Genomic DNA, 13135 nt, shown 5'->3' with positions numbered 1-13135 from the left:
CTTCTGAGGGACTGTGGGATTAGGGCAACAAGGATGGGAGGTAGACTTTTTTTTTTTTTTTTTTTTAATTTTTTCATACAGAGTCTTGCTCTGTCTCCCAGACTGGAGTGCTGGAGTGCGGTGGCACGGTCTTGGCTCACTGTAACCTCTGCCTCCCACATTCAAGCGATTCTCCTGCCTCAGACTACTGAGTAACTGGGATTAAAGGCATGTGCCACCACGCCCAGCTAATTTTTGTATTTTTAGTAGAGATGGAATTTCACCATGTTGGCCAGGCTGGTCTCGAACTCCTGACCTGACGTGATCCGCCCACCTTGGCCTCCCAAAGTGCTGAGATACAGGAGTGAGCCACCGCGCCCAGCCTGGAGACTAACTTTTCATTGTCTACCTGCTGTATCGTTTGAGTCTTGAAAGGTGCTAGAGTGTAGTGGCTGCTTCTGAGCACAGACTCCAGAGCCCCATGGCCTGGGTTCGAACCCTGGCTCTTCCTACCTTTGTGATCTTGGGCAAGTTACTTAACCATTCTTGGTCTCATTTTCTCATTTATAATTTGGACTAATAGATGTTAATATTTGTAAAGAGCTTAAAATTATGTCTGAGATGTCGTTGGCAATGCAAGAATGTCTACTATTACTAATATTGCCATTAACCTGCATTTCATTTTTGTTTAGTAAGGCAGTTTAATAAAAATAAAGCCTTTAGGAATGGAAACGAAAACAGGAACACAGCCAGTTTGTGGCCTGGGCAGATTAGACCAGAGGGCTGGCTGCTTTCCCTCCAGGGTGCATTTCCTCCTCCACAGGATGTCTAGGAAGACAGCACCCAGCGCACAATTGAAGGTGACAGTAGGGAGCTGGGGCAGGGTTGGCTCCAGGGCCCAGGAAGCTCACTGGAGGCGGAGGTGTCGGCCTCTTGGTTATGTGATCTCCCACTGTGAGGGGAGGGCGGTGCCACCTTGGGGCAGGAGGAACTGTGCCTCCACGCTGAGCATTTGGGATTCTGTCCCTGTCTTTCGCCATTGGCCTCTGGAGCCATTGCTTTCCTCACACTCATGTGCCAAGGCCAGGTTACCTCCTGCCTGCTGGTCAACCCATGGGGCGGGACAGGGAAAGGCAGAGTGAGAGTGGCCTTCAGCAGGGCCACAGGAAGGGACTGGCAGGAGCAGGCAGACCTTAGGGAGCGGAGCCCGTGCTTCCTGGGCAGCCAGGAGGAGGAAGTAGCCAGCCCCATTTATGACAGTCAGGCATGATCTGATTCCTGGAAGGTGGGGGACTGAGCATGACCCTGGACTCTGGGGCCAGAGCTTCACCTGTAAGCTAGAGGGGATGAGGAGGGACACCCAGCAGGTCCCTTGGCACTGGCAACAGGAAGGTCTGTGGCTGCAGGGATTTGGGCTGCACAGCTGCTGGTGTTTCTATGGGTTAATGATTTATGAAGGGTGGAGGCTGGGGCCTTTCTAGGGCTGCCCAGAAATATCTGTCTGAGAGCCACCGGACTGAAGCACAGGTTGTGAGCCAGTGACTTGTCTCCGTGGCTGAAACTGCAGCCCTGACTCCAGCTAATGCAATTTCTGGTCTTCTTTCCACAGGTGTGTAGCTGGGACAGTGCTGGTCTGAGCTGGACCTTGTCTGATGGCTTCCTCCAACCCTCCTCCACAGCCTGCCATAGGTACTGTACCTAGGGCTTCCTGTCCCTCTCATTCCTTCTTAGAACGGGGCCGCAGGGGCCAGCGGAGGGCCTTGCTCTGGAGCGGCGTGGTGCCGGGTGGGAAGTCCGCTCTGCTGGCTGCTGGCCCTGCCTGGGCCGCGTCCTCTGCCTCATGTTCCTTGTCTACAAAATAGAAGTAACTTTCTGCTCACGGAGGAGGTTCTGGGCAAGGGTCAATCCTTTTCCTGTCTCCCTGAGATCCCCTGGAGAGGTGAACACATGGGGGTCTCAGGCTGAAGCTTATAAATCAGGGGTGAGGAACTGAGGTTGGGGGAGAGGGTTGCACCATAGGGTCAGGCCATCGAACAGTAGTAGCGTTGCCATGTTGAGTGAAAAAAAGAGAAATACAGCCAGGCCTGGTATCTCACGCCTGTAATCCCAGCACTTTGGGAGACCGAGGTGGGCAGATCACTTGAGGTCATGAGTTTAAGACCATCCTGGCCAACATGGTGAAATCCCATCTCTACAAAAATACCAAAATTAGCTGGGTATGGTGTGGCACTTGTAATCTCAGCTACTTGAGAGGCTGAGGCAGGAGAATTACTTGAACCTGGGAGATGGAGGTTGCAGTGAGCTGAAATCACATCACTGCACTCTAGCCTGGGTGACAGAACAAGACTCTGTCTTGAAAAAAAAAAAAGAAAAATACATACTTATACTAACAAAATTATTCATTGTTTATCTGAAATTCAAGTCTGTGTCCTGTATTTCATTTGGCAACCCTGGCACTGGGGCCTCAGATGCTGCAGGTGGAATCCAGGCCCCGCCCGGGAGGAACTGGGCCCAGGGCTGTTTCACCCACGGCGGCAGCTTCCTGTCCTCTTGTACCACTACGAGAGAGGCAGAATTGCAAATGGTAACGAGTGAGGGCTTTGTCATCAGCCCCATCTGAGTTTGAATCCCGACCCTGCTACTTAGACTGCGGGGTTGGTTAAGTGACATGTTGTCTCTGTGGCTTAGTTTCATCATCAGTAAACATGGGGACAATGACACCCTCTCCCGGGCTGTTGCAAGGTTGAAATATCTGTCAGGCATGGGTATGGGGTAATCAATTGCTCACAGATGGGAGTGCTTATTATCGTGGGTGTCAGCAGGACAGACAGTACGTGCCCGCACCCCTGGGAGAGCCAAATGACGAATCTCCTCTTCCCTGAGCCTCGGGGTTCTTCTGGGGTGGGGGTGGGGAGCAGCACAGCGGACCTGTCTTCTCTGTGGCGATGGGTGGCTTCCCAGGGTCCCCCGCCTCCTGGACTTGCTTGTATTGGTTCTCACAAGGACCCGGTGTGTCCAGGAACATCAGAGGCATGAGTGACTAGCTCTGGCTGCACCACCCGTGCAGGCGGTTAGGAAGGGCTTCCTGCAGCTCTCAGCTGGGCTGGGCTGGGCCTCCTGAGTTTTCCTTCTGATAAGGAGCAATGCCTGATTGCCTGGGGGCGAGGATAGAAGGGGGCCTAGGGGCAAGCACATCTCACCTCCCAATTCACAACGGGGACTTGGGTCCCAGCATGCATGGCCATGGCCTTGCCCCATCCCGCCCCTGCTGTCGTGGGCATCTGTTCCCTTTCCCCTCCCCACCAAGAGGCCTGAACCTGAACATGGGGAATGAGAAAAAAAATTTATGACTAAGTCAATTCTGTTCAGTTCAGCAAACATTTGACAAATATTTATTGTTCCAGCTCTTTCTAATATTGCTGGCTAGTATCATCTGGGTAAACCCAGCTCTTTACCATTTCCTCATTCTCTGAGAGCTTCCCATTACCTTCCCAAACTAAATTCAAATTCCTGAGTAGGGGATTCCTGCACGCACCTTGTCAACTGTCTAGTGACCTTCTTCATCCTTGCGTGTATCTTCAGCGCCCCTGGGGCCCTTGGTGTTTCTTCTCTGTCTTTGCTGTGGCCTCTGCCTGGAATCCACACCCTAGTTGCAGCCTGTCAGGCCTTTTCTCATCCTTTAAGGCTCAGTGCAAGGGCAGCCTCATCCTCAAAGCCCTTCCTGAAGCCCCAGAGAGCCCCAGCCCCTTCCTCTTGGCACCGTCTCAGTCTCTGAGATTTTAGGTTTTCTCCTGCTGGTTCTGTACTGCCAGCCTCACAGTGAACTCCAGAGGGGAGCTCACAGTCCACCCCCGGACCCCAGGACTGTGTCTTACCTCTCATTCCCTCTCCCTGCCCACTGGATGCTGGGAGCTGCTCACTGCATGCATGGGTAACTGAAGCTATTTGTACTCTTTTTTTTTTTTTTCTTTGAGATGGAGTCTCGCTCTTTCACCCAGGCTGGAGGGCAGTGGCGCGATCTTGACTCACTGCAAGCTCTGCCTCCTGGGTTCACGCCATTCTCCTGCCTCAGCCTCCCAAGTAGCTGGGACTTACAGGTGCCTGCCACCATGCCCGGTTAATTTTTTGTATTTTTAGTAGAGATGGGGTTTCACCATGTTAGCCAAGATGGTCTCGATCTCCTAACCTCGTGATCAGCCCGCCTCGGCCTCCCAAAGTGCTGGGATTACAGGCCTGAACCATCACGCCCAGCCGCTATTTGTACTCTTACAGGGAGGAGGAGGTGTAGGCCAGGTACAGTGGCTCACGCCTGTAATCCTAGCACTTTGGGAAGCCTTGCTTGAGCTCAGGAGTTTGAGACCAGTCTGGACAACACAGTGAAGCCCTGTCTCTACAAAAAATGCAAAAAAAAAAAAAAAAAAAAAAAAAAAAATTAGCTGGGCGTGGTGGCGCATACCTATAGTTCCAGCTACCTGGGAGGCTGAGGTGGGAGGATCACTTGAGCCCAGGAGGTCGAGGCTGCAGTGAGCCGTAATCATGCCACTGTCCTCCAGCCTGGGTGACAGAGTGAGCTTCATTTAAAAAGAAAAAAAAAAAAAAAGGAGGTGTAGAAGTGACCTGAGTCTCTAGACATGGCTGGAGGTTGCCTCAGGGTTGCCTGAGGCTGGGCTTGGCCTGTGAGTTGGAGAGGACTGCCCTTCTCACCCAGCAGCAGGGACTGGGCTATGACAAGGCTGAAATCATAATAATAACAGTGATAATGGTGGTAATAATATGACAGTGATGATATAACGATGGTGATAATGAAAAGCAGAATCATCATCGTAAGAACAGCTAACATTTGGTGAGCACACACCCTGCACCAGGTGCTTTATTTATGTTCATTCATTCCATCCTCCCAACAACCCTGTGAGGTAGTTGCTATTATTGTCCTCATTTTACAGATCAGGAAACTGGGAGGGGGTCAAATAACCCGACACTCATCCAGCTGGTACCTGGTAAGCTGGAGTTTGAGCTGAACTCAGGTGGTCTGACTCTAAAACCTTAGTCACTGCAGTGACACCATTCACTTATAAAGGGAGACCCCCACCCCCACTCCCAGCAGATTCACTCGGGCAACGACTGGGGGGCACTGAGAGGCTAAGAAAGCCCTGTTTAAGTCAGGATGAGCCTGTATCTGGTACCCCCAAAATAGTGGGTGGGGACTTTGTGGTCATTTATTCCAGAATTTAAGCAAATTTTTTTGAGACAGGATTTTGCTGTGTTACCCAGGCTGGAGTACAATGGTGTGATCGTGGCTCACTGCAGCCTTGAACTCCTGCTTCAGCCTCTGGAGTAGCTGAGACTGCAGGCACACACCACCATACCCAGCTGATTTAAAAATTATTTAAACATTTTTACTTTTGTTTATTTTTTTGAGACAGAGTCTCGCTTTGTCACCTGGGTTGGGGTGCAGTGGCACAATCATGGCTCACTGCAGCCTTGAACTCCTGGGTTCAAGCGATCCCCCCACCTCAGCCTCCCAAGTAGCTGGGACTACAGGTGTATGCCACCACACCCGACTAATTGTCTCACTTTTAGTAGAGACAAGGTCTCACCATGTTACCTGGGCTGGTCACAAGCTTTTGAACTGAAGCCATCCTCTTGCCCCAGGCACGCAAACCCAAAGTGCTGGGATTACAGGTGTGAGCCACAGCACCCAGCCTGTGTTTTAAACTTTGAAAATTGCCACCCATAGACATGACAACAGAGGTGCGTGTGTGTGTGTGTGTGTGTGTGTGTGTTTCGTAAACGCTTATCATGTGCCTACTATATGTTGGACATTGCACTAGATGCTGAGGATGCAACAGCAAACAAAACAGACAAAAATACCTGCCCTCGTGAAGCTTATATTTGAGTAGAGGAGAGAGACATCAACATAAATAGCATATAGCATCATATGCTGACAACAGCCATAGAGAAAGGTAAAGTAGGCAGCACAAACTGGGAGTCTCAGCAGGTCTCTGCGGCAGCGTGCAGTAGAGATGCCACAGCATGCAGAGAGATGATGTGCAGTAAAGACCTGAAAGAGAGGAGAGCAGGAGAAGATACTCGCGGGAAGAACGTGCTAGGCCCTGGGGCTGCAAGTGCAAAGGTCCTGAGGCAGGGGCATGCCTGGCACATTTGTGGTACAGGAAGGAGATCAATGTGACTGGAGTGGAGGGAGCAAGGGAGGAGCAGAAGATTCTTTGCACATATGTACATGTGTGTGTACATACACACCCACACACCCACACACCCCCCCACACCCCCACACACACCCACACACCCACATACACCCACACACACACCCCACACACATGCCCCCACACACCCCCCTCACACCCACACACACCCACACACACCAACACCCCCACACACCCACATACACACCCACACCCCCACACACGCCCACACCACACACCCACACCACACACCCACACCCCCCACACACGCCCACACACTCACACACACCCACACGCCCACACACATACCCCACATACCCCTCACACACCCACACACCCACACACCCACACACATGCCCCCACACACCCACAGACACCCACACACACCCACACACACACCCCTACCCAATGTGTATATGTAACTGAAACAGAAGTGACAAAACCAATATCGAAATTATACCAAGGTGAATTCATTAGTATCACAATACATTATTTTTTAAACATCTGAAATAATTCAATACCAAATGTATTTTATTTGGTATTATAATATCAAAAAGAACACCCCATATCATTTTACTAATATTAGAATACAATGTTTAGAAACATCTGAAACAAGCAATCCAAACACCTAATGAAATCCTGATTGGGAATCCGCTGATTGAACTTACGAGCTACCAGGGGTTGGGAACTGCATCTGAAAACCACAGATCCAGCTCCCACCCAAGCCCTTTATGTCAGCGCAGGGCAGAATGTCTGAGGGCTTAGTAGAAGGGTGTGGAGGGTGAATGGAACTGGGTTCCAATCCATCCCATCCTCTTAGCTGCTGACTGTGGGCACATTGCTTTGCCTGTGTCTCTGGGGTCTTGGGTAAATGGAGGTGATCCTGAAGCTGGATGAGGAAACTGCCCGGGGCACAGCTCAGGCTCTCTCAGGTCTTGTTTCTTGACACCTGGGGAAGGAGTTGGCTCTACAGGCCGCATCGCTGCCCGGAGTCCACCCCTGCTGACCTGGTCCCCAAAGTCCCAGGAGGAGCAGCTGTGTCTCCTCCTCCATGGCCTCAGAGGAAGTTGGGTACTTCTCACTCTGGGTAGGGAGGGCGTGCTCTGGGCTTCCACTGCAGCTGAGCAACTGAAGAAGGGGTTTCCTACATCTGCCCCCAAAATATTATGCTTTGGGAACCTCCAGGTCATTGTAGGGGAGTGACTGGATTTTTCTAATCCAAGAGACTGTTGGAATCAGATATGTCCATCCGTCCATCTGTTCATCTGCTGGCCCATCTGTCCATCTCTCTGTTCCAGCCACCTCCTCACCCATCACTCATCCATCCGTCTAATGTTTATTGAGCATTTGCTAGGGCTGGGTCCGCAGACCCAGGGACTAGAAAATCCTGTTTGTCCTCAAGGATCTGAGGCTGGGAGGGGAACAGTAATTGCAACAGCTGTTACTGTCATAATCCTTACATATACAGGCACTGTGCTGAGGGCTATACCTACCCCAGTGGTTCTGATAATGGTGATTTTTGCCCTCCAGGGGGACATAGGGCAATGTCTGGAGACATTTTTGGTTGTCACAGCTGGAGGGTCCCCCTGGCCTGTAGGGTGTAGAAGGTAGGGATGCTGCTAATCGTCCTACAGGGCACAAGACAGCGCCCCTCCCCACCCGCAAAAAGAATTATCCAGTCCCAAATGTCAGTGGTACCAAGGCTGAGAAACCCTAAGCTGCACCTCAGTGGACGTTCATGTCAGCCTTATGGGGAAAGTGCTGTTTCTGTTCTCCAGTTTGCAGAGGAAACCAAGATTCAGAGAGGCAAAGTGACTTGCTCAGAACCACACAGCTAGCAGGGAGCTCAGACACGGCCATGTGAGCACAGAGCTCATGCGTAAGCTGTGTGGCATGTGCCACGAGAGGACTGCTGAGGGCGGTCAGCTTGGCAGATGTTTAAAATCAGAACCAAACTGCCTGTTGGTTTTGCAGAGGGTCTGCATAAGGTAGGGGATGGAGTTACTGAACTCCTGAGGTTCCGTTCAGCCCAGAGTTTAGGAAGGAATTCTTCTAGGAAGAGGACTGGGGAAGCTCCATGGGGTGAAATGGCTGGAAATGGCTTCTTGTGCCCTCTAGGGTAGAGAATTCATCCCTTAACTCATTTAACAAAAGCGGCTGAGCTCCTGGTCTGGGTCAGTCCAGGACCCACAGTAGAGGGGACAGACGGGCGAGATGTCTGCTCTCAGGGATCCGAGCTTGGTGGGGAGCACGAACAAGGGGCGGGGGCAGAGAAGGGGAGGCCACGCCTCCTGTAGTAGGGTAGGCGGGGAGGGTCTCTCTGCTTGAGTTGAGCTTTAATAGGTGAGGAGGACAGGAATTCATAGTCATGAAGGGGGTCCCCCAGGAGGGGAAAAGCAGGAGATGAGGCCTAGCGAGCTGACCTCCATGCTGGGAGCTTGATGCTTTCTCCTGCCCTAGTCAGTCTGTGCCCTAGTACCTGCAAGCAGGCTGCCTCCAAGTCCAGGCATTCCTAGGCAGCTGTGTTTCATGCTGCTGCACGTACCAAATAAAGTGCAGTGGGAAGGATGCACCTGTCTGTGCTCGTTTGCACACACAAAACACACAGACAAATCAACACAGAAACATACGATAAGCTTGTGCTCATGCATACACACACATTTAAAAAGACCCCTTGCTCACAAAACAGGGAGACAGGAAATAAGAAGAGGAAAGATATACACTGAAGTACTGAGGTGCACAGGCTCGCCCCGGGAGCACACTCCTTTCCCTCCCTCAACTGCTACTTGCTGAGAGACCTAACCCAACCGCCTCCCCTCAGCCTTACCAGCACTGTAGGGCCATGTGGCTTGAGTTTGATGGCTCTCATTCCCTGGCTCAGACCTGAAGTGCTCACCCAGTTCCAGCCCATGCCCATCTACCCCAGCCATCTCTCCATTGACCAAACTTTGGAGATCCTGCAGCTTGGCCAACTCCTCCTCTCTTCCAGGAGATCAGCTGGTTCCAGGAGCCCCAGGCCCCTCCTCCGAGGCGGAGGACGACCCAGGAGAGGCCTTTGAGTTTGACGACAGTGATGATGAAGAGGACACCAGCGCAGTCCTGGGAGTCCCTAGCCTTGCTCCTAAGAGGGACACAGACCCCCCGCTGATCCACTTCGACTCCATTCCTGTCACTGGTAAGATGTTTCTGGGAACTTCCGGTCCTGGGGCTACAGGGAGCATAGAGAACTGGCGGAAGCTCCAGGCTCTCAGGGATGCCTGGTGGCCCCTCCGCTGTCCCCAGAAAGCAGGAAGGGAAAAGCCAGTGGGAAGAAGCTGCAGTCTATGGCTTCCCTTGGGAATTTGAAATTCCTAGCATTCCTGCAACATCTGGTGCACTTTGGCACATTGTAAATGGAAGTGGTTGGCCTGAGTTTTGCTTTGGAGACAGTTGCTGCCCAGAGCTCGTGTCTCTGAAGTCCTCCCTGCAGCTTCTCCTAAAGAATCCACACCAGCCAGAAGAGCAGCCTCCCAGAGGTCCCCTCTCCTGTCTGCCTTGGGGAGCTGGCAACCCTGGGGGGCAGGAGGGCCCTGCTAAGTTGGTGTTAAATGGCAGCTTCTGGGCTCTTAGAGTCTGTTATCGGAGAGAGAATCTGGGGACCCGACCAGCTGGAACTTCCTGCAGGCTTGGGGACAGCAGGCTCCTGGAGCAGCTGGGGGTGGAGGGCAGGCCCAGAGCAGGCGGGGCGGCTGCCACGAGTTCTGGCTGGAGTTGGGAAGTGGGCCATGGGGTGGGTGGGGGTGGTGCAGGCCAGGTAGGGGAGCTGATGACTGAGCCAGGGCTGGGGGAGGGAGGCGGGGCTCAGCAGGCACCCAGGCTGGCCAGGCCCTGTCTGCGGAGCCCCTGGGGAGGCTGGGAAAGGGGCGGGGAAGGCCTGAGTGCTTGGGGCCAGCCTCTGGCCTGACAGGCTCTCTGTCTGCTCCTCTTTTGCAGACCCAGACCCAGCGGCTGCTCCACCCAGCACAGAGTAAGTGAACCTGGCTCCTTTGCTTTGGCGGTTGGAAACGGGGAGACACCGGGCAGGGGGTGGAGATGGGGTGGAGCTGAGGCCCAGAGGACCCGACTGGTCTTTAGCTAAGGAGGAAAGCATTTCATTGAGGCCCTGTGCCCTGGGGGAAGAGGTCAGTTCCAGAAACTCATGGTACTTTTTCCTTTACTTTGCCCACAAGCCTCTGAAACAGCAGGAGGCAGGCCTGGCTCCAAACCCTGCCTCTGTCCCTTGCTAGCTGTGTAGCCTTGGAGGAGTCACAGAAACTCCCCAAGTGTCAGTCTGTTCGCTGGTGAAAGGGAAACAATGAGAGCACCCCCTCTGTTGGGTTCGTCTTGAAGAAGCGAACAGCTGTGTGGTGCTCAGTGTGTGTGTGAGTGTGTGTGTGTCTGTGTGTGTGTGTGTAGTCGGGGGGTACTGGGGGTGTTTGAGGGTGGGGGGATGCAGCCCACTGTAATTATTTTTGCAGTTACTATTTGTCTTGCTAATATTCCCAATCCTATATCAGTTGCTGTCAGGGACCCTGCCCTCGGTGCCTGCGAGCCTGTCAGAGGCAGTGTAGCCTAGTGGTTAGGAGCCTGGATGTTGGGGTGAGGGCCTGCATCTTGTCTGTGGCCCCCACACTGGCCATAGGTCCTCTTGTCAGTCAAGTCCCCCTTTGGTTTTCTCATCTGTAAAAATGGGCCATTGAGTAAGATGCTTAGCCTCGTGGTAGGTGCCTAATCAAGGCATTTGCTTTTTATCACAGTTCTTTGTCTTCTGCAAGTCACGTCTGGGTTGGAAGGGTAATTGGGCAACTGGGGGTGGTGGGAGCTGAGGCCTCTCAGGACCGGGTGCTTAGAGCCTCCTTGCCTAAGCAGTGGAGGGGTCTAGGCTCCAAATGAATGGCCCAAGCATCTGGAACCCCGAGTTTAAATCCTGACTAACCTGGTGAGGGGAGGCATGTTTGAGCCCTGCTTTGTCTTCCTGGGGTGCCCCAAACTGAGCAAGAGGGGCTAATTCTCAGGCAGGTGTCACCCAGCGGGAGGTTTCAGAGATGCAGGTTGCAGGCCCAGGCCCCTGGAAGAGAAGTCCTTCATGCGCTCATTTGCTGTCCAGAGTGGGTGGACTCGGGGAGGGTTTCTGCTGAGCTTGCTGCTGTGTAATTAAGGTCAGAATTAGGGGCCAGCCTCTCCTCCCTGATTAGGGACCTGAAATGAATCAGCAGCCATTCGTCCTGCACCTGGGCTGGGAAGGGCTGTGATGGCTGCAATCTTCCAAGGATTTAAATCTCCAGGGTGGGCCAGGGGTGAGGTTGCGGAGCAACTCAGTCTGGTGGGAGATGCAGATGCGTCAGAGTGGGACAGAGACGGATGCCCAGGGAGCTGGGACACTGGAGGGGATCAAGGGTGGGGCCATCAGGGAAGACTCCTGGGCCAGGTCCTGGCTCAGCAAGTGCGTGGAAATTCTCCATTCAGGATGGCAGAGGGGCAGGAGGAGTGCCCACAGAGGAAGCCCCTGAGCAGAGGCACAGGGTTGGCACACAGGGTGGTCGGCACACAGGGTGGTCAGCACACTCGCTTCCTTCAAGCTACCCTCCTAGAGACCCCAGGAGGTAGGTGATGTGCCCAGGGTTCCATGTAGATAAGTACATGCTCATTCAGAACAGAGGCCAAGGCCCCTCTGACACGGAGGCCAGGCGCTTGGCCACCGTGCTTCCATGCCTCCAGGAGCTTATGCCCTGGTCCCTGATGAGAGGGTGTGGCTGGCTTCATAGGAATGATCTGATTGTGTGTCCATTTTTTGAGGTAAGATTTTTGCCCACTCAGAGATGATCTCTGAGCTCTTGGAGAGTGGCATCTAAGCGGTTGGTGGGATGTTCCACAGGTCCCTCGTGGGGAGCCTTGCGCGGCAGTGCCCGGTGTGTGATTCCTGGTGAGGTCCCTTCCCTTGACATGAGAGCAGAGCAAAGAGAGCCTCCTCTTCGCTCCCCCAGGATGGAGATCTTGTGAGGGAAGAGGGGTGTGCTGGTCTCTTCACCAGCAGTTACCTCTATGGCGACAGGGACTTTTTGGTTTTTTGGAGGGGGATGTTTTGTTTGCTGCCGAACCTCATGGCTTAGCACAGTGGCAGGCATGGGCTGAGTACCAAAGATGTCCTTGTTGAACGAATGATGGACAGAAGGACAAGAGGGTCTGTGTCTCCGTGGAAGCAAGGAGAAAACTAACAGCATGTCAGGCCGGGTGAAGTGGCTCACGCCTGTAATCCCAGCACTTTGGGAGGTCAAGGTGGGTGGACCACTGAGGTCAGAAGTTCAAGACCCAGCCTAGACAACATGGCGAAACCCCATCTCTACTAAAAATACAAAAATTAGCCGGGCCTGGTGGCGGGTGCCTGTAATTCCAGCTACTGGGGAGGCTGAGGCAGGAGAATCGCTTGAACCTGCGAGGTGGAGGTTGCAGTGAGGCGAGATTGCGCCATTTCACTCCAGCCTGTGTGACAAAGTGAGATTCTGTCTCAAAACAAACAAAACCTATCAAAAAATACCAGCCCACTCCCCAACCTCCAACCAAATGGCATGTCAATAGGGTTTCTATTGGATTCTGACTCTGGCACCTGCAGGGGCCAAGACTGAGGCCAGGGAAGGGAAGCAGGAGTGGTTGCGTGGCCCAAGGCCACATAGCTAGAGTCACCTGACCTCACTGGTGTTGATGGTGCTGTGGCTGAGCCACAGGCTGCGCTAAGTGCTCTGTGTACATTATCTCTTTTTGCTGTTGTTTGAGACAGGGTCTCACTCTGTTGCAGGCTGGAGTGCAGTGGTGTGATCACAGCTCACTGCAGCCTCGACCTTCCAGGCTTGAGTGATGCTCCTGCCTTAGCCTCCCAAGAAGCTGGGATTACAGGCATGTGCCACCACGCCTGGCTAATTTTTTTTTTTTTTTTTTTT

The 13135-nt window shown here is 53.0% G+C and overlaps 1 protein-coding gene across 1 annotated transcript in view; it reads left to right on the top strand.

Moving 5' to 3' along the window:
• ARHGEF10L (Rho guanine nucleotide exchange factor (GEF) 10-like) overlaps window positions 1–13135 on the top strand; it is a 191991-nt gene that overhangs the window by 59788 nt on the left and 119068 nt on the right. The window contains exons 3-5 of the mRNA XM_011998461.1: window positions 1589–1668; window positions 9172–9357; window positions 10155–10188. Coding sequence (XP_011853851.1) covers window positions 1632–1668; window positions 9172–9357; window positions 10155–10188 — 257 coding nt within the window. The 5' untranslated portion in view covers window positions 1589–1631. The remainder of the gene's footprint in view (window positions 1–1588; window positions 1669–9171; window positions 9358–10154; window positions 10189–13135) is intronic.

The sequence above is a fragment of the Mandrillus leucophaeus genome, unplaced genomic scaffold (genome assembly GCF_000951045.1).
Source record: "Mandrillus leucophaeus isolate KB7577 unplaced genomic scaffold, Mleu.le_1.0 Scaffold571, whole genome shotgun sequence".
NCBI lineage: Eukaryota > Metazoa > Chordata > Mammalia > Primates > Cercopithecidae > Mandrillus > Mandrillus leucophaeus.
This window is presented reverse-complemented; position numbering and strand designations above follow the sequence as displayed.